Below are 21,621 nucleotides of genomic sequence, written 5' to 3' on the forward strand. Positions count from 1 at the left end.
GTACTATAATCTATACATTCTTGTATGCCAAACAACAAAGAAATACAAGAAGTAGGAGACATTTTCTTTAGATTAATAATTTATAATTGCTTTAGCACTAGTTTCATAGCAAGGATATACAGGGCACAAGGGGTTTATTCAACGGTGACAGAAGTAGCATCAGAAAGTAGTTTGCCTGATTAAACAACTACTATAATTTCTGTTTGCTGAATGATTAAAGCAAATAGTGACAATTCATAGGCAGTAACAGATTTGCTTTTGGGTGTATTTAGCTATATGGAGCTGATGCACTTGCAGCAGAGGATCTGGTCCTGCTGAGTAAGAAACCCCTTTCCCACCAGAGAGCTGGAACATTTCCCACAGTTAAAGCAGTCACTGTGCCACTGGCGATCCTCAAAGGAGACAAATTTGGCTCCACCAAGAGCTATAAAGGAAAAACAGGAGATAGTTAAGTATGATTATGCATATCTTCCAGCAGATCGCAATGGGTAATTATTCTCTAATAAAGCAACGTTTTCTTATTTCTCCTAGACAATGTTCAGACTTTACATAAGCAAACACATGAACCCAATAGTGAGGCAGAGCTCCCTCTAACTCAGAAATCTCAAGGCAAAGCTTGAGCTGTAATGCTTAGTTGTGTGTCTCAGGGAGGAAATATAGATGGTTTTTAAGTGTATACTGTAACTGAATCATTTTAATGGTTTGAGAGTTTGATTGTGTTTTATGATTTCTTGTATGTGACCATGGCTTCAGGGTAGAAAGGTGAAGAAGACTTTAAGAAATAATGCATTAACATGATGCAGCAGTTAATTATTAAGCAAGGTGGACTACAGATCTAAAATATAAGGTTTTTTTCCATGGGAGAACATGGCACAATGGAATTCCAGAACCTCTTTGTGGAAACAAAATTCTCAAAAAATGTTTAAAAGTTCATGAGGAGCACCTGTGTGCTTCTCCATTTCCTTCTTGAGAGTTCTAGCACCTCTTTTTCCAGAAAAAAGCCCTGTAAACATTAATATAGCTAAGTCTGAAAAACATGTTCCTGTGAAGCCATCAACGATTTTGCCCATTTAAGAAACTGTGAAGTATATTGTTTTTTTTTAAATTTTATTTGTTCCCTTCAATTTATATCCTGTCCTTCCTGCAAGCAGGCTCAGGGCATGTTACATCAAAGATTTAAAACAATTTAAAACAATATTAAAATAACCATTAAAACAGGATTTAGATTACAATATAAATAGCTAAAATACCAACTTAAAACTCTGCCTCAGCAGTCATGATCCAGCAATCATGACCAATCAGGGCCAGAGATCCATCAGATCCCAATCGCCAAATGTGGGCGAGGACAGATAGATGATGTCTTCTGCCTCAACTGAAGCCTGGCAGAAGAGCTGTTTTCCAGGCCCTGCAGAACTGCAGCAGGTCCCATAGGGCCCAAATCTCCAAAGGTAGCTCATTCCATCAGGCAAGGCCCAGGGCCAAAAAAGCCCTGGCTCCAGTCAAGACAAGCTGGATGTCTTTGGTGAGGTGTTGAATTGCTGATCTTAAGAACCTACGGGGTTCATATGGGGAGAGACGGTCCTGAAAGTATGCTGGCCTCTGGTCATATGTACGTGTTTGCACATGTATGTGGGCATAAGAACATAAGAGAAGCCATGTTGGATCTAGGGTTGCCAAGTCCAATTAAAGAAAAATCTGGGGACTTTGGGGGTGGAGCCAGGAGACTTTGGGGGTGGAGCCAGGAGACATTGGGGGTGGAGCCAAGAACAAGGATGTGACAAGCATAATTGAACTCCAAGGGAGTTCTGGCCATCACATTTAAAGGGACAGCACACCTTTTAAAATTCCTTTCTTCCATAGGAAATAATGAAGTATAGGGGCACCATCTTTTGGGGCTCATAGAATTGGACCCTCTGGTCCAATTCTATATATATACACACACACACACACACACTGTGGCTAACAGCCACTGATGGACCTCTGCTCCATATTTTTATCCAATCTCCTCTTGAAGCTCGCTATGCTTGCAGCCACCACCACCACCTCTTGTGGCAGTGAATTCCACATGTTAATCACCCTTTGGGTGAAGAAGTACTTCCTTTTATCCATTTTAACCTGACTGCTCAGCAATTTCATCGAATGCCCACGAGTTCTTGTATTGTGAGGAAGGGAGAAAAGGACTTCTTTCTCTACTTTCTCCATCCGAAACATGATCATGTAAACCTCTATCATGTCACCCCGCAGGCGACGTTTCTCCAAGCTAAAGAGCCCCAAGCGTTTCAACCTTTCTTCATAGGGAAAATGTTCCAACTCTTTAATCATTCTAGTTGCCCTTTTCTGGACTTTCTCCAATGCTATAATATCCTTTTTGAGGTACGGCGACCAGAACTGCACACAGTACTCCAAATGAGACCGCACCATCGATTTATACAGGGGCATAATGATACTGGCTGATTTGTTATCAATTCCCTTCCTAATAATTCCCAGCATGGCATTGGCCTTTTTTATTGCAATCGCACACTGTCTTGACATTTTCAGTGAGTTATCTACCAGGACCCCAAGATCTATCTCTTGGTTAGTCTCTGTCAGTTCACACCCCATGAACTTGTATTTGTAGCTGGGATTCTTGGCCCCAATGTGCATTACTTTGCACTTGGCCACATTGAACCTCATCTGCCATGTTGACGCCCACTCACCCAGCCTCAACAGATCCCTTTGGAGTGCCTCACAATCCTCTCTGGTTCTCACCACCCTGAACAATTTAGTGTCATCTGCAAACTTGGCCACTTCACTGCTCACTCCCAACTCTAAATCATTTATGAACAAGTTAAAGAACATGGGACCCAGTACTGAGCCCTGTGGCACCCCACTGCTTACCATCCTCCACTGCGAAGACTGCCCATTTATACTCACTCTCTGCTTCCTATTAATTAGCCAGTTTTTGATTCACAAGAGGACCTATCCTTTTACTCCATGTCTCTCGAGCTTTCTAAGGAGCCTTTGATGAGGAACTTTATCAAAAGCTTTCTGGAAGTCAAGGTAAACAACATCTGTTGGGTCTCCTCTGTCCACATGTTTGTTCACCCCCTCAAAGAAATGTAACAGGTTAGTGAGGCAGGATCTTCCCTTACAGAACCCATGCTGAGTCTTCCTCAATAACCCGTGTTCATCAATGTGCCTACTCATTCTGTCCTTGATAATGGTTTCTACCAACTTTCCCGGTATTGAAGTCAGACTGACTGGCCTGTAATTTTCCGGATCTCCTCTGGAACCCTTTTTAAAGATGGAGGTGACATTTGCTACCTTTCAGTCCTCAGGAACGGAGGCAGATTTCAATGAAAGATTACAATTTTTTGTCAGAAGATCCACAAGTTCAACTTTGAGTTCTTTCAGAACTCTTGGATGTATGCCATTCGGACCTGGTTTTTAATTAGTTTTTAATTCGTCTATCAGTTGTAGGACCTCCTCTCTTGTCACCTCAATCTGACTCAGGCCTTTCAACACCCCTTACAAAATTTAGTGGTTCTGGAGCGGTCAAACATTTCTCATCTTCCACAGTGAAGACGAAGGCAAAAAATGCATTCAGCTTCTCAGCCATTTCCCTATCCTCCTTCAGTAATCCTTTTACCCCTTGGTCATTCAAGGGCCCCACTGCCTCCCTTTAATGTTTGGCAAACACTGCATACATTAATACAAACAATGACTCAATGTCTCATTTTTTTTTGGATCCCCCCCCTCCTCTTTGAATTACAAAATTTTGAATTAATTGCCAATGTTGTTTCTCAGAGCTGGAGCAAGAGGGCATTCAATTTGTTTCTAAGCTCAAGCTAATGGTCTTGAGTCCTTTTAAATAGCCTCTGAGTGTTTGCCAAACATTTAATTATAAGCCCTTTAAACACAAATGTTGAATCATAAATCAGCTTTTCTTTTGCTGGCAAGATTGGTTGCTCAACTCTGGGAATATTAAAGCTTCAGATTGAGGCTAAATTAATCGAGCTCCTAGCATCAACATATCCACCCACTTGCCTCACTATTAGTTAACATCTACTATTGCATACACATAGAGCCTGTGGGAGTGGATGTATTAATTTGTATTATGTACTGCCTTCTTATTGTTTAACGGTTGATTGATGTATACGTAGTGTTTAGAGATTATTTTATAACTAGGTTGCTGTTTACATTTTTGTGTCTACATTATTGTAACCCACCCTGAACCTTGCTGTGCAGGGGAGGGAGGGCTAGGAATCAAATAAATAAATAAAACGCCTTCTATGTTCATCTTCCACCCTAGATCAGGCCTATAGTTTGTTTTGTTTTTCCATATCAGAACTCCACAAAAATCTTTTTAGATGCAAAATTTTCATAGATAATAGACTGAGCTCCCAATTGCAATATTTCACCTCTCAGTGTGCTCTTCTCCAGTATTCAGGATGCTTTCTATTTTTATATTTTATATTCTTCACTTTTAGCATAATTTAGTAGTTGGACACAAAAAATTGTCAAGTGGTATCAAAATTGTCAACTCCTTTGCACATTGTTGTTTGTTATTACAGTTGTATCCTGGCCTCCCTCCAAAGAGCTCAGGATGATGTACTTGCATTTAATATATAGGATGGTGTTTCCCCTGCTTTCCTCCTCTGTGAAGTAAAGAAGTCTGAGAGATAAGTATTGCACAACCACGTATACCATGAGCCTACCACAACCTGTGATGCTTCCACCAGGAGCTTACATTACCTGTGATGCTTCCAATACGTACAGCTCTCATTTCAAGTACACAGGTCTCAGAAAATGGCAACCATGCATTTTGAGAGCATTATGAGGCATGATTGCAACTTGAAAGGCATAATGACGACTTGCTCATGACTGCTGAATAAGATTCAAGGTGGAGTAGGGCCGCCTTCAAGACTCCCCATCTAACAGTTGATCTACTACACTGTATTATCTTGCCAAGTAGTAAAAAGAATTCAGCTTCACTTCAGATACAAGACGGAATGCTTGCTTGCCATAGTAGACTTTTGCCCCACTGTTGCATGATACAAATCAGGAGCATGATGCATAAATTATATAAGGACAAACTGCCTTTTTTGTTTGTTCTTTTTGACACTTCACAATGAAAGGCAAACCAGCACTGAATATTCAGTAAAGTATTTTAAACTGCAGTCTGTTCTATTTACCCACTCTAACTATGTGTGTGGGGATATATTGTGCTAAAAATAATTTTAACAATCATGTGCTAAAATGCTAAAATAAGAACTCGCTTGTATAATTATGGAACCATAAGGTGAGTTATCATGCTGCTTTGGTAGATGCATCTATCATGCACTGACTGAATTATATTACAGCAATACTTGGAGTGCTCCATTGATTTGTATTTCAATACAAGAACACTGTTTGCTACATTGTTTACTCTGAGAAGTAGCTGTTTACTTATTTGACATGTCTTTGAAATAAAAGACCATTATAATAAATGCATAATTTCAGTTCTTCGAAGTTGATTGCTTTAATGGTTGAACACAACCTAAGTGCTCCTCATACAAGATTATATTTGTGCTTTTAGCTGTGGCAAAAGGGTTGAACAGAGAAAACTGGCAGAGTTGTATAGGAATTGGTGATGTGTATGGCACATTATTAAGATATACAGTCAGTAAGACCCTTAGTGTAAAACACAGGATTTCCTTAACTGTTTTAACTGTTGAATATCTTTTATTGTTTTATTGCTGAATGTATAATTTTAATACTTATTAATTTTAATTATTGTTGGGATTTTATGATGTGAGCTGCCCTGAGCCTGCTCCAGCGGGGAGGGCGGGATATAAATCAAAATAAATAAATAAACAAACTTAGAGGGAACACTGCTTTCCACCACTGTTCCTGGCCAGGATGGGGCACGACTGACTCTGCAATGAATGAGTACCTTAAGGAGTGTTTTAGAATGTTCTGATGTGCCTGGATAAGATTCTCTTCTGTGGTAGAAGATTGTGAATGGGGACATCAGTTGTGTCTACCCCCACATGAGACCCAAGATGTTAGGAAGCCCCACTGAATGTGTGCTGTCTTTAAACACCTCCGGGGACCAAATGGGAAGGGGTATTAGTTACTTCAGCTTCTTTTATTTTTGCTGTAGTTATACAGAAGTCAGTTTGTTCAGTTCTTTCCTGGTGTGAAGACTCACTGGAAATGTAGACATCAAAGGAAAAAGATAGTAAACTGAAGATTCAGCTAAATTTAAAGTTACCTTTTTGGCAAGAGCATGACAAGACCTGGGAACTAAACCCTTTTCCTCAATTACAGAAAACTTAAAAATGTTTCCTATGCTCAAACAACAAAACAAGCCTTAAAGAAAACCTTGAGATTACTTCAGACTAAGGTGGCAGACAGGCCCAGCATCAGGGGTTGGCTTAGGTGGTGGTCACTTGCTGACCAATGAGAGCTCCGCCTCCTGGTGCGTCCACTCACAGTGGCACCTTTTGTGCATCTGAAAGAATCAGCAGCAGGAAGGGGAAGGGGCTGCCTCCTCAGATCCCCATAGCTCCTCCTGTCTCCCTCCCACCTCCTCAGCTTTCCCCTCACTGTCTGCACACAGCTTTTGCTCCTGTGCTTGTGAGGATTTGGTATATTTGCTGCAGAATGTACTAAAAAGGACAAGATTGCCTACTGAAAACAATGGGAGAGGCTTGAAGGCCCATTGTATATAGTGAGAGCCAGAAATGCCAATTTGCTTGCATGGGCTCCACTGAAATATATTACAACACAGAATAGTTGCAATGAAAATGTGTAATGGATTTTGAATGAAGGACTTCAGAATGAGATAGAGAACACTAGGATTGGAACAATGACCCACAGAAGGGAATTAAGGTCTCTGGGAGTAGCTTGAGTGTTCTGGGACTTGAATGACAGGACCCAAAGTGTTCTGGGACTGAAATGACAGAATCCAGACATCTCTGGAAACAGCAGAACTGTTCTGTGACTGGACTGACAGTCCCAAGAGTGGAATGATGGTAGCTGGGAGTAGAAGTGCTCTGGGACTGAAATGACAGCCCCCAGAATGAAACAACAGTCCCTGGAAGTAGAAGAAGTGTTTTGGTCCTTTAATGACAGCCCCCCAAGAGGAATGATGGCTCCTAGGAATAGGAGAAGTGTCTTGAGCCTGAAATAAAAGGTCCCAGAATAGAATGGTGGCTCCTGGGAGTAGCTGAAGTGTCCTGGGACTGGCATGACAGTCCCCACAGTGGAATGATGGACCTGGAAGCAGCAGAAGTATTTTCAGAATGGAATTAGAAGTCCAAGAGTGAAATGATGGCCCCTATGGGTAGCAGAAATATTCTGGGAATGGAATCATAGCTCTCAGAGTGGAATGATGGCTGCTACGATTGAAATCAGTGTAAAATATTTTATTCCACAATAAGGTTCGTGATTACAGGTGCAGAGCACAGGTGATTGAAACCAGTGTAATGGAGGAAAGAGGTTTACTTCTCAGGCCCTGTCATGCTCTTGCCAAATGCCCCCAGATGCCTAACTTACCTGTCTCCTTACCTTTTCTTGACACTTTTGTCACTGAAGCAGTGTGCTTCATCACAGGAGCTTCCTCTTGCCTGTAGAATAGTAACTCTCCCACACTATCCCTAAATATATACCTGTGGCTAGCTTACTCCCCTCTTCCATTGTAACCTATTCAAGTAGGAGGGCCCTATTCAATTATAGGGGGTATCATTTCACTCTTGGACCTATTATTTCCATCCTATAGCTACTTTCAGTGGCTATAGGGCTGCCAAGCTCCCACTGGGGGTGGGGAATCCCCCACCCAGGAGGGCCCCAACCTGCCAGCAGGAAGCAGGTCACTGGGGGATCCCCACTCCCTAAGAGCCCTGTTGGTGCATGCCGTCTACGGAGTGGTGATGTCACCCAGAAGTGATGTCATCATGCCAGAGATGTTGTGCAGGGATGCTCTAGGACTTGTGCTAAAAACTATATGGTACCATAGAGTTTTACCAGGAATCCTAGGGAGTTTCTGGTGTGATCTCTAGGAATCATGGTAAAACACTATGGTATGGTTTTTAGTACGAGTCCTAGAGCATCCCTGGTGTGATGGTATCACTTCCGGGTGACACCATCGTGCTGCACATGCTTTGCGCACAGGAAGAACAAATTCCCCAACCTGTCAATCTAGCCGCAGAATATTTCTGCTACTCCTAGGGGCTGTCATTCTACTCTGGGGCCTATCTAGCATGTAAGAACATGGTTTCCTTCTGAGATAATATTTTACTCATATACAAATATGTAAAAACTTATTTGCTTAGTTAATCTGTTTAAACTTGTAAAATTTATTTGATCTTGGCAGAAACAGCCCTATTAAAATGGCAACAGTCAATAAAATTTGTGTAACTAAATAGTCCACAGTCACCTGTAATGGGCTTTGAGCAGGCCTCACACTTTTTTTCATAACAGCTGCTGAAACATTCAAGACAGTAAGGATGCTCATCTTTCGAAATGAACCGTTGACCTGCAAGCTGCTGTTGGCATCCTGTACATACAAAGCATTCTTTGTGCCATGGCTGGTCACGGTATGTCACACCACCAGTAGTTATCACCTAATGGATGAAAAACAAAAGTCTATTAAAATCATGGATAGCAAGATGCCTTGAAGTTGGTCATGGAAGTGTAAAAATATAGAACAGAAAGGGGCCTAGAACCTTATTGTACATTAGCACTGTAGAAGGCATTAAATTATTCTCAAAAATGGTTACTAATTGGTTAGTTTCCTTAAAAAGAAAAAAATGTAGGAATGGAGTCTGCTTTGAATAATAAACTCTGGCAAAGAAGATTTACCCCTTCACCATTTTGTGCATGTTCAGAAACACTGTCCTATGCTTCCCCTGGGGAATGGTAATTTGTTAGGTACAATGTCCTGATCTCTGGTGCTACAAAAGGCTTTTATAAAGAAGCTAAACCTCATCTTGCATTGCTGGCTACTTCTGCTCCCAGTTATATACAGAATATTATCAAAGTATCTACCACTTCAAAGCAGATGACCTACAGTCCTCCTAATTTATACAAGAATGTAAGATAAACTGCAGTCAAGAAGAAAAGGTCTGCATTGCAAATTAGGGATCTGATCCAGAGGTGCTCTCAGTGCTGGATTAAACCCCCTGGAGGCCCCTAGGCAGTCAAAATCTTGGAGGCCCCCTTGCAAATTATCTCAGAGCGCATGCCCCGCTGCCCATGGCCCCCACTGCAACCTGCAGGCACCTTTTCAAAAGCCTCTTTGACAAAGCTGCAGGGGAGAGTCAGAGAGAAGCAAACTTGGCAACAACATTAGGAGCAGCCGCACCAAGCAAGTTGGGCAAAGAGCGGTTCAGTTGCTGACTGTGCATGCAGGCTTGGAGGACTGCAAGCAGGGGAGGAACCGGGGGGGGGGGGGGGAGCTGGCGCAAGGCCCCTCAAGGCGTGGATGCCCATAGGCCAGTCCCTACTTGGCCTAATTGTTAATCCAGCCCTGGGTGCTCTAGTGATCATGTTGGATTCCTAGGTGTGTTAATTGTCCCCTCAACAGAAGTAAAGGAAAGAACTTTTATAGTGAAAAAGTCCCGTGTGTGCTTCAGAACAGGACTGAAGAGTGAGGTTGTAACATGAGACAGTTATTTCATCCACTAAGATCCAAACAGAATGGTGAAAAATGAGATTCTTATCCCTCAATGAGAAATTATCAGAGACTGGCAGCAGTCACTTATCTCTCCCACAACAGAAGCATCATGTCTACTCTCCTCCATCTCTGTAATTCCTTGTAAAACAGAATGAGTGATGTAATGTTGTATCATGAATTTGTACAACCTTCAGTAGTAGCAGCCAACTAAACAACGAGCAAGGGAAACGTGTGACAGGTATCGCATCACACATTTTGCATTACTAGAGATTATAAAGAAGAAACAGTGAGGGGAGATATCCTCACATAACAGAGGTGCTACTGATGGTGGGAGAATCTGACCCAGGAAATGAGTAATTCCCTGTACTGAATGGGGTTGCACTCATGCTAAAACAGCAGGTTCATGGCTTGGGGGCTCTCCTGGACCCAGACTTCCTATTGGACAGTTGGACAGCCATGGCCAAAAGTGCCTTTCACCAGCTTTGAAAAGTGCCTTTCACCAGCAGCACATGCAGCTCTTCCTGGGCAGAAAGGATCTTGCCACTTTGGTGCATGTCCTGGTAACATTTAGATTGTGTTACTGCATTGCACGCTACATGGAGCTACCTTTGAAGACTGTCCAGAAGCTACAATCGATACAGAATACTGTGGCCAGAGTGTTGACTGGAGTAAGTTGTGCAGACCATATCACTCCAGTATTGTTCCATTTACACTGGCTTTCAGTTGGCTTCTGGGCTCAATTCATGTTGCTGGTATTGACCTTTAATATATCTTAAGACCTGCCTCTTCCCATACAAACCTACCTATCATTTTCTGAGCCCCTGCTTCAGTTGCCCCTGCCACCTGATGCTAGATGGGTGATGACCAAATAAAGAGCCTTCTCGGTTGTGGCACCAAATTTTTGGAACTCCCTCCCCAGAGAAATTGATCTGCCTCCTTCTGTTGATGTCTTTTGTTTTAGCTGGCATACTTCCAATAGCAATTACTGGCCCTACTTTACTGCTGTTTTTATGTGTTTAAATTGAATTATTTTATAATTTTAATTAAAAAAATTGTTCTAATGTTTTCTATGTTTGTACTTTGAGGATTCTGAGAGAGTGGAAAGGCAGCATAAAAATGTAACAATAATAATAACAACAATGATAATACTGATGATGCCCACCTGGATCTATTTGGAAGCAGCCAAGGCATTCTAGCCCTTGAAATAATCCTTATTATTATAATTGTCACCTTACTTCCTTTGTTCAAAAACATTTCCTTTACTTGTGTCACAAAACTTTATTTAAAACAAGAATCTGCCTTCAGTAATGTGCCTCATATGTGCAACTGATTTCTATTAGAGGCATCAGGCATTTCCTTTCTCCGCAACCACTTTAATTAAAGAGGGACACAGACTATCAAGTACCAGCTGGTAATTACCACGGCATTTTAATAGAACTATCTGGTAAACCATTCCCCCGTAATCCTGCAATAGAGAAACAATGTTACCATTTCCCTACTCCCTTCGTTTTCTGTTCAAGTGCAAACATAATTAAATTCTCCTAACCGCAGCTGAAAGTCCAGTTGGCATGGAGCTACTTGGGCTTGGAATCCTAACATTCCTTTTTCCTTTAGAAAGGATCTTCCACATGTGGAAGAGGAGAAGAACAATTTTCAATGAAACTTGGTGGAATGAGGAGAATCAGTGGGACATGGTGATTCCTGGATATAAGTTATATCGGAAGGACAGGGAGGGAAGGGTTGGAGGTGGGTGGCTCTGTATGTCAGAGAGGGTATACAGTCCAGTAAGACTGAGGTCAAAGAATTAGATTCCCTTCTAGAAATGCTTTGGGTGGAAATAGAGGGCCCAAAAGGAAATGTAACTATGGGAGTTTATTATCGCCCACCAAATCAAAAGATAGAGGATGATTATAATATGATGGAAGGATAAAAGTTAGCGGCTAAACGTAAAAACTGTGTCGTAATAGGTGATTCTAACTACCCGCAGATTGATTGGGTCAATATGTGTTCAGGTCGCGAGAAAGAGATTGAGTTTCTTGATGCTCTCAGTGACTGTGCTATGGAGGAGATGGTCACAGAACCTACCAGGGGTGGGGCGGGCCTGGATTTGGTCCTAAGTAATGCCCAAGACTTGGAGAGAGATGTAAAAGTGATTGCACCGCTTGGGAGCAGTGACCATAATGTTATTGATTTCACCATTTGTATAAATAGGGAGTTGCCCCAAAAGACCAGCACAACCACTTTTAACTTTAAAAGGGGTAAATTCTCTGAGATGAAGAGGCATGTGAAGAGGAAACGAAAAGGAAAGGTAAATGCAGACAAAACCCTTGGGGAAGCTTGGATGCTATTTAAAACTACAATCCTAGAAGCTCAGATAAAATATATTCCACAAGTTAGGAAAGGCAAAAACAAGTATAAGAAAGGCCTGCATGGTTAACAAACAAAGTAATGGAAGATGTAAAAGGTAAGAAGGACTCCTTTAAGCGGTGGAAAACCAGTCCAAGTGAGATTAATAAAAGGGAACACAGGCTGTGGCAAATCAAATCCAAGACTGTGATCAGGCAGGCAAAAAGGGACTATGAGGAGCATATTGCAAAAAACATAAAGACCAACAATAAAAATTTCTTCAAATATATTAGAAGCAGGAAACCAGCCAGGGAGGCAGTGGGGTCCTTGGATGACCACGGGGTAAAAGGATTACTGAAGGAGGCTAGGGAAATGGCTGAGAAGCTGAATGCATTTTTGCCTCTGTCTTCACTGTGGAAGATGAGAAGTGTTTTCCCACTCCAGAACCACTAATTTTGGAAGGGGTGTTAAAAGACCTGAGTCAAATTGAGGTGACAAGAGAGGATGTCCTACAACTGATTGATGAATTAAAAACTATAAAACTATAAAAAAAAAATTCCAATATAAATAAATAAATAAATAAATAAATGAATACAAGTTATTGAGGAATACTCAGCATGGGTTCTGTAAGGGAAGATCTTGCCTCACTAACTTGTTACATTTCTTTGAGGGGGTGAACAAACATGTGGACAAAGGGGACCCGATAGATGTTGTTTACCTTGACTTCCAGAAAGCTTTTGATAAAGTTCCTCATCAAAGGCTCCTTAGAAAGCTCGAGAGTCATGGAGTAAAAGGACAGGTCCTCTTGTGGATCAAAAACTGGCTAATTAATAGGAAGCAGAGAGTGAGTATAAATGGGCAGTCTTCGCAGTGGAGGAAGGTAAGCAGTGGGGTGCTGCAGGGCTCAGTACTGGGTCCCATGCTCTTTAACTTGTTCATTAATGATCTGGAGTTGGGAGTAAGCAGTGAAGTGGCCAAGTTTGCAGATGACTCTAAATTGTTCAGGGTGGTGAGAACCAGAGAGGATTGTGAGGCACTCCAAAGGGATCTGCTGAGGCTGGATGAGTGGGCGTCAACGTGGCAGATGAGGTTCAATGTGGCCAAGTGCAAAGTAATGCACATTGGGGCCAAGAATCTCCGCTACAAATACAAGTTGATGGGTTGTGAACTGGCAGAGACTGACCAAGAGAGAGATCTTGGGGTCGTGGTAGATAACTCACTGAAAATGTCAAGACAGTGTGCGATTGCAATAAAAAGACCAACGCCATGCTGGAAATTATTAGGAAGGGAATTGAAAACAAATCAGCCAGTATCATAATGCCCCTGTATAAATCGATGGTGCACAATACTGTGTACAATTCTGGTCACTGCACCTCAAAAAGGATATTATAGCATTGGAAAAAGTGCAGAAAAGGGCAACTAGATTGATTAAAGGGTTGGAACACTTTCCCTATGAAGAAAGGTTAAAACGCTTGGGGCTCTTTAGCTTGGAGAAACGTCGCCTGCGGGGTGACATGATAGAGGTTTACAAGATTATGCATGGGATGGAGAAAGTAGAGAAAGAAGTCCTTTTCTCCCTTCCTCACAATACAAGAACTCGTGGGTATTCAATGAAATTGCTGAGCAGTTAAAACAGATAAAAGGAAGTACTTCTTCACCCAAAGGGTGATTAACATGTGGAATTCACTGCCACAGGAGATGGTGGCAGCTACAAGCTTAGCCAGCTTTAAGAGGGGATTGGAAAAAAATATGGAGCAGAGGTCCATCAGTGGCTATTAGCCACAGTGCGTGTGTGTGTATATATATATAAATGTGTGTGTGTCTGTGTGTCTCTGTGTGTGTATACACACACACACACACATATTGGCCACTGTGTGACACAGAGTGTTGGACTGGATGGGCCACTGGCCTGATCCAACATGGCTTCTCTTCTTATGTTCTAATGTTTCTAGAAACCCCTTGATTCTTGGGGGCAGAATTTGAGGGGACATAGAGGACTACAGTGGGAGGTGGACTTTCTTTATCCTAACAAGGGAAAGTTGTTAATCCTAACAAGACAGAAGTTCTCTGGGTTAGCAGAAAGGCAGACCAGGGACTCAAGGTCTCTCCTTTTAGGGATGGGCTTATACTCTCCTTGAACAGCCAGCTTCACAGCTTGAAGTGCTGCTTGACATAGAGGTCACCTTTGGTGACTGTGATGGCTTGGAGTACTTTTGTCCAGCTTCAGCTGGTGTATCAACTGCATCCACTTCCAGGTTAGTCAGATCTAGTCACTGTGATCCATGCCTTAGTTACATCTAGACTGGAGTATGGCAATACTCTCTACTTCGGGCCACCCCAGGGCTGCTGCTACTGCAGAATACTATAGCTAGACTGCTGGTCAGTGCCATTGGGAACATGTCACCCCAATACTACAGCAATTATACCAGCTACCAATCTGCTCATGCAAGATGTTGTTTTTCTCATCTAAAGCTTTATGTGGCTTGCTAGGGTTCCCAGCCTCCAGGTGGGCAACAAAAACAATGTGAAACATGTTGAAGGTTGAGGAACACTGAAGATGAACTGTGAATAATGATTAAAAACATTCTGATGTTGATGCACTGAGTTCGTTTTATACAAAGTATGATATGACACTTAATCACAAAGTTTATATGGTTGCCAAGTCTGTGCTGGAAAATACCTGGAGACTTTGAGGGTGGATCCAGGAGAGGGGTGAGGTTTGGGGAGGAGAGGGAAGGGGCCTCAGCATGGTGCAATGCCATAGAAGCCACCCTTCAAAGCAGCCATTTGCTCCAGGAGAGCTGATCTCTGCCAACTGGAGATCAGCTGTAAAAGCGGATGATCTCCAGGCCCCACCTGGAGGCTAAGTAACACTGAAGATAAACCATGAATAATGATTTACAAATACTCTAATGTTGATGTACTGAGTTCTTTTTATACAAAGTATGATATGACATTCAATCACAATGTTTATACCCACAGAATAAACCGATAATTTACTATACAGTCCAATAATATGTCCATTTAAACTCCTAGAATAGGGTAATGAAGAAAAAGCACAATCCTTGTAATAGTGATTCTTCTGTGCCAGAGATGTAGGTGAAATGTAGTTCAACAACTGAAGCCTCTGTGTTCCACAGGTCTAACATTGGCTTTGCATGGGCTTAATGTTTCTCTGGATCTGAGCAGTTATAAATAACAGTAGTTTCTCAGGGTATTCCTTTGATCTGATGATGTGGTTGTTATTTTTAATTAATTGTTAAGACAGTGTGCTTGCATACCTCTATTAAGCAACATTGTTTAGTATCAACAAGATGGCTCAGCATAAATGTATTAATTTTCATTTCTGGTTACATTGTTATGCATAAAAGTTGTATGTTTTGGAACTGGATACTGGTCTCTTTAAGACCACAGTTGAGCATCTCAGCTGCAAGTAATATATTGTAGGGGCTAGTCTTGAACCAAATTGCCTTTCTGAATGAATGACTTATGCATCCCAAATAACTTGAGCGAGGGTGAGTATCATATGCTTGTGGTTAAGATTTACATACACTGAGTTATTGTTATCAAACGGTGTAACATTGAAACGTTTTTTTTAGTTCCGAGATAAGCAATATGGCTGGAAGATCTCTTCATCAAAACATACTAATGATTATCCTGGGAGAGCATGTTGCCATTGTTTGTTAATCATTTGTGTAAGTTAAACCCTCCTGTATCCCAGAAAGCTCGCACGATGCTCCTGAAATATGAAGCACATTGCTAAAAACATAGTGCTGTTACAGTACTGACTTACTGATTATGCTTTGGGTATATGGGACTAGCATCCCTTCTCTCTGGTCTACATTAAGTCCATGCAGAGCCAATATTAGACCTGTGGAACACAGAGGCTTCAGTTGTTGAACTACATTTCACCTATGTCTCTGGCACAGAAGAATCACTTTTACAAGGAGTGTGCTTTTTCTTCATTATACTATTCTAGGAGTTTAAATGGACATATTATTGGACTGCATAGTGAATTATCACTTTATTCTGTGGGTATAAACATTGTGATTGAATGTCATATCATACTTTGTATAAAAAGAACTCAGTACATCAACATTAGAGTATTTGTAAATCATTATTCATGGTTTATCTTCAGTGTTACTTAGCCTCCAGGTGGGGCCTGGAGATCATCCGCTTTTACAGCTGATCTCCAGTTGGCAGAGATCAGCTCTCCTGGAGCAAATGGCTGCTTTGAAGGGTGGCTGCTATGGCATTGCACCATGCTGAGGCCCCTCCCCTCCCCCAACCTCACCCCTCTCCTGGATCCACCTTCAAAGTCTCCAGGTATTTTCCAGCACAGACTTGGCAACCATAGCTTGCCTGGAACAACCTCCCGCAGGGAATTGCACTTGACCCCCTCACTGTTGATATTCAGGAGGCAGCTGAATATAGCTTTATTAGGACTGTATTTGACGGATTTAGTTCACTGGCAGTCCTAACTGGAGTTTTAAGCTTGTGACTTTTTACTGTTTTTTATAATTGTTATCCTATTTATATTGCTGTTATTGTGTCTTGTAAATAAATTTTGGTTATTTTGTAAGTCTGTCTTGAGTTCTGCAAGGGAGAGAGGCAGCTAACAAATGTTATGCAGTGGAGCTCTGGTCCTGCTGCATAGGATCTAAGTCTTGACAAACTTCAGTTACCACTTCATTAAATAATCATCTATACTCACCCCCACCAAATAACTCTTTGGAAATCAGTCCTTCACACACATTCCTATAATTTCTTGGCAGACGCTGATTTTGTACAGGAGGTTGGACTATCACAATTCCATCCCCTCCCCAGAAGTCTGAACTATTTTCCCACAAGAAAGGAAAACCATAACAGCATGCAATTTCCCCCTGGGACTGTAGTACAGTGATAAGTGATTTTTAAAATCTCAGTAAATCCCCAAAGAGCTCTAGTTTGGTGCAGTAATTGCCATAGAATATCATTTATATGGGACTGGAAAGATGCCTAATCCCTTTGGGATCAGATGCACAGAAGGATACTCACAGAGTACAGAAGTTAAACACTCCTGTATCCCAGAAAGCTCGCACGATGCTCCTGAAATATGAAGCACATTACTAAAAACATAGTGCTGTTACAGCACTGACTTACTTATTATGATTTGGGTATATGGGATTAGCATCCCTTCTCTCTGGTCTCTGTTGGTCACAGAGCCCCATGGTGCAGAGTGGTAAAGCTGCAGTACTGCAATCCTAACCTCTGCTCACAACCTGAGTTCGATCCTGGCGAAAACTGGGTTCAGGTAACCGGCTCAAGGTTGACTCAGCCTTTCATCCTTCCAAGGTTGGTAAAATGAGTAGCCAGCTTGCTGGGGAAAAGTGTAGATGATTGGGGAAGGCAATGGCAAACCACCCCGTAAAAAGTCTGCCATGAAAAAGTTGTGATGTGATTCCAGAGTCGAAAATGACTGGTGCTTGCACAGGGGACTACCTTTACCTTTTACCTTTTTTTATCCCTTCTCTCTGGTCTCTGTTGATGTCCAGTGCCAGCAGAGCTGAAAATGTTTGGATCAGGATTTTATAAGAGCAGTTGAATTCCTTGAAATGTTCTAGTCTCCCTTCCTCCCCCCACTTATTTGCATTAGGTTATTACCTTCTTGCAAGAGTAACAACGCTGAGCAAATTGCTTCTCAAAGCAAGGTACACAATAATTGTCATTGTCTTTGGTAATCAAAGGCTTTGTTCCTAGTGGTTGCCGACAATGTTGGCAAACAAAACAAGCTTCATGCCAACAATTGCCTTTAAACTCCATTTTACGAGAGCCTGCAAAACCAAACACAGAATCACTTTGATTATTGGCCAGTTGTGCATGTTTTATAAAGATGCATCATCCAATAAAGAATCATAAAATTAGGAAGTTCTTTCTTCATAATTCACTCTTACAGTATTATCAGCTTTTGTTCAGCGAAGAAAGTTCATGTGAAGATTTCTCAGTCAGATTTTATTGTTAAATGTAAAAGGTCATCCAAATACCACAGGATTTAGAACTGAAAAATGCTGTCTAAAGAGAAGCAAAACAGTACTATATGTGGGTGTCTTTTGCTTACTATATTTACTTCAACAAATCCCTTCCTGGTACAGACATCATAAATCTTGTGACTCTTAGGTTATATGCTTTTCCTGTTTATTAAGAATTTATTTTGGGGAGTTTCTTATCGCTTGTACTCTGTATGTAAATGTTGGCAATACTTTTACAAGCATACATTTTTGTTTCTTGATTGAGCTGACCTAAAACCTTTTAATAGCTAAATCTAAACATATTAAAAGATAATCAAAATAGTATGGGCCTGCAATGTGGATAATGTTGATAGCTAGTGATCCCACAGACATTAACTATGAGTTCCAAACCATACTCAGCCAACCGCATTGCAGAGCGCATATTTGAGAACTTGTGTGGCATAGTGGTTAGACTACAGCCTGAGGACCCTCCACCATTTTGTTGACCCTCAAGGGTCCTTTTGGAATTTTGAGAATGAGTAGTGGTTGCCTGCATACAATGAGGGTTGGGGCCAATTACAAAATATCAACAGGTTGCCAGTTAAGTATCTTCTAGTGATAGAAACTGCTGTTTCTGAATGGGTGCTACCTGTAAACAAAAAGGTGATTGATTCTTCTGAACCAATCTCCTGCACCAGTGAAGAGGAAGAAATCCAGACTGGTTATTTCATTTAGGGAAGAAGCAAATGGCTACTAGGAAGCCTGTTGGTGAGCACCATTGGTCCCATGAGTGCCACACTGGACTAGATAGAGTGTTAAACTAGGAATCTTCCTTCTCCCATGAAGCTCGTTTCAGCCTCTTACTCTTTCAGTCTCACTTTCCTCACAAAACACTAAAAGAGATAGGTAGCTGTGTTGGTCCATAGCAATATCTGAAAATAATATCTATATACTTTTTATTAAGACCAACCAAAATAACACACTACATTGTGCAAGCACCTGAATTTCTAGCACTGGATGTTAAACAAAATAAAAATAAACCTTAAAACAAACATGCCCCCCCCCTTCATCTTCCAAGTGGCAATGGTATTATGGCCTCTGTCTGCATCATGGGTAGGGTGTTTAGCTGTCTTCAGGGGCCACAGGGTGTGGCAAGCTGGTTGTTTTGAGGATAAAACAAAATAAGAATTATGAATACTGCCCTGCCCCTGGCCCTCTTTAGATAATGGGGGTTTACCAATGCAATGGTAAATAAAATAACAGCTAACACTAGAAGACCAGAACGGATTTTCCCAGCAACGTTTGGTTTTAATTGCAAAGAGCAAACTCTACCCCGCCCCCCCACCAAAGGATTGCACATTTCGGATACATGGAAGTATTTATCTGAAAAGGCCCTTTGATGAAAGGACTTTGCTCAAGTCCAAAAAAATGAAGACTTGCCTTTTAAGCTCAACTAATCAATTGCTCAAATTTAATTAAGAATGCCACGGACCAGTTTTATTTAGTTAGGGAGTTAAAAAAAAACTTTCCTTGTTAACTTACCAGGCATAATGGTCCTCTTGCAGTGGAAGCATTTTGATGAATACTCATTAGAATAACACTCTGTACACAGCAGGCGATCATCTTTGGCAGCAAAAGGCTTTTCCACCAAAGAGTGATTGCACTTGGCACACTTGAAGCACGCTTCATGCCAGTGACAGCCTTTGTAAGCAAGATCCTTTGAGACAGTAAATGCATGTTAATAAAAGCATTTGTTTCCTTTAAAAATGCAGGCAGATACAATCAATGTGGAAGACATCATGGGCTACTGGTGCAGACTGAATGACAGAGATGACCTCAGAGATGGCTGAAAGGGATAGACATTGTGTAGCTGGCTCCAAAGATAACAGCTTTAGAACAACCTGTTTCCCTACTCATTTCCAGGATACTGTACTACAGAAAGTTGTAAATCCATAGGATCCTACAAAGAAATAGGACCCCAGGTATAGTCTGAAGGCACAGTGATGTATATTGTCTTGAGTTAAGGGAAGGAAGGCAGTCTATATAGGAAAGGGCCTTATAGGGAAGGGCACGGACCAGGAAAATGCAATTTGTGATGGTTCATGGCGTCCCTGGCTTGTGAACCATGAACCATCATGAACTTTGGGTGCCAAATGAACTGGTTTGATTCATGAGATTTGAGATGTGGTAGAAACCCCAAACTCACAGGGGATCTCTGGCTGATCTCCTCTACATGCCCTCCAAATTTGGTGAGGATTTACAGGGTCTGAGTTATGACCCCCAAAGAAAGTGCCGCAGGAAAGTGCTTTCTGAGGAAATGATAGGCAAAAGTTCAGGAATGTATAGAACAGACTCTCTGGAAGCTAGAAATATCAAACTTGCAGGGGACTTCCCCTTGATGTTCCTCTACATGCCCTGCAATTCTGCCCCCTGTTGCTTTGAAGTTTGGTAAACATTCTGAGTGAGTGGAGACAGTCTGTCTGGAAAGGTATCCATTTATGAACCATCATGAAGCACTTGAAAGTTCATGAAAAGTTTGTGCTGGTTGACTGAAGTTCACGAACTGGCCCAAAATCATCATGAATTTTAGTTTGTGAGTCAGTTTGTGCACATCCCTAGTGTTTTAAGCTACACTACATGTCCTCTTGTTCTAGCTCAGTATTATATTTTGTGTTTATATGTTTAATTTGTTTTAAATATTTTTGTTTTTTAAATGTTATATGCTCTTTTTAATGTTTGAAAGATTTTAATGTTTGCTGCCTTGGGGATTCTGAATAAGGTAGAAAGGGTATGTTGAAATGTTTAAATTTTTTTTTAAATGACAATCCACTCCACTCAACAGACATATTGCTAGGAAATGTAACAAGATTATTTTGCCTAGTAATGAATGGTTTTTTACCAGTCCTTAGGGTTGCCAACCTCCAGGGGTGGGGCTTGAAATTCTCTTGGAATCACAATTGATTTCCAGATTGCGCCCTGGAGGAAACGGCAGTGCTGGAGAGCGGTTTCTATAGCATTAGTTCTCCACTGACCTCCCTTCTACCCCAAACTACCCCATCCTCATCATCCGTAAATATTTTGATATTTTCCAAGCTGGAGTAGCCAACCCTACTAGCCATTTATGTCTCCATATGAATTAATCCAGGATTGCCCTTAAGAAATTTTAAGTATTTCACCAGTATTGAAAATACCTGGAAATTTCTTTCTACTGTCCAAATTGTTAGCCTCTAGTACTTACCTTGGAATGACATTCAATGGGTTTCTTACATTCTTCACAGATGTTAGCGAAAAGGCTATCGTAGCACCTAACACAGTAGGCGTTCTCTTCTTTCATGGCATACTGCCTTCCACAAAGGGAGCCCATACAGTGATGACAGTTAGAATGAACACTGGCCATTTGAAGTTCTCAGTATTTCTTTAAAAAAGGAACATACAGACACACATACACACACGAAGGGTATCGTCAAAAGTCCTGAGGTGATTTGCAGTGTTTAGTATTCCTAAATTCTAGAACCTGTAATTGCAAGTTAGGGTTGCCAATCTCCAGGTGGGGCCTGAAGATCTCCCACTATTACAACTGATCTCCAGACTACAGAGATTGGTGCCCCTGCTTGGAAATGGCCCTCCTCTCATCCTACACCATAGAAA

The 21,621-nt window shown here is 41.4% G+C and overlaps 1 protein-coding gene across 1 annotated transcript; it reads right to left on the reverse strand.

Annotated features, from left to right (window-relative positions):
• Positions 1-201: 201 nt before the first annotated feature.
• LOC132590826 (four and a half LIM domains protein 5-like) lies at positions 202-21,374 on the reverse strand. The gene is made up of 5 exons (XM_060263757.1): positions 21,212-21,374; positions 19,516-19,690; positions 17,630-17,799; positions 8,402-8,588; positions 202-424 (listed from the first exon to the last, which is right to left on the reverse strand). The coding sequence occupies exons 1-5, from the start codon at positions 21,368-21,370 to the stop codon at positions 273-275; spliced, it is 843 nt and encodes a 280-aa protein (XP_060119740.1). The 5' UTR covers positions 21,371-21,374; the 3' UTR covers positions 202-272.
• Between the last annotated feature and the right edge of the window lie 247 nt (positions 21,375-21,621).

Source organism: Heteronotia binoei, unplaced genomic scaffold, assembly GCF_032191835.1.
Source record: "Heteronotia binoei isolate CCM8104 ecotype False Entrance Well unplaced genomic scaffold, APGP_CSIRO_Hbin_v1 ptg000825l, whole genome shotgun sequence".
In the NCBI taxonomy this organism is placed as follows: Eukaryota; Metazoa; Chordata; class Lepidosauria; order Squamata; family Gekkonidae; genus Heteronotia; species Heteronotia binoei.

Excerpts from the sequence above, each read along its gene's own strand:
- LOC132590826 (XM_060263757.1), bottom strand. The coding sequence starts at position 21,370 with ATGGCCAGTGTTCATTCTAACTGTCATCACTGTATGGGCTCCCTTTGT. Across the intron at positions 19,691-21,211 it reads CCATTGAATGTCATTCCAAG|GATCTTGCTTACAAAGGCTG; the intron begins GTAAGTACTAGA and ends ACTGTCTCAAAG. Across the intron at positions 425-8,401 it reads CTGCTCAAAGCCCATTACAG|CTCTTGGTGGAGCCAAATTT; the intron begins GTGACTGTGGAC and ends TTTCCTTTATAG.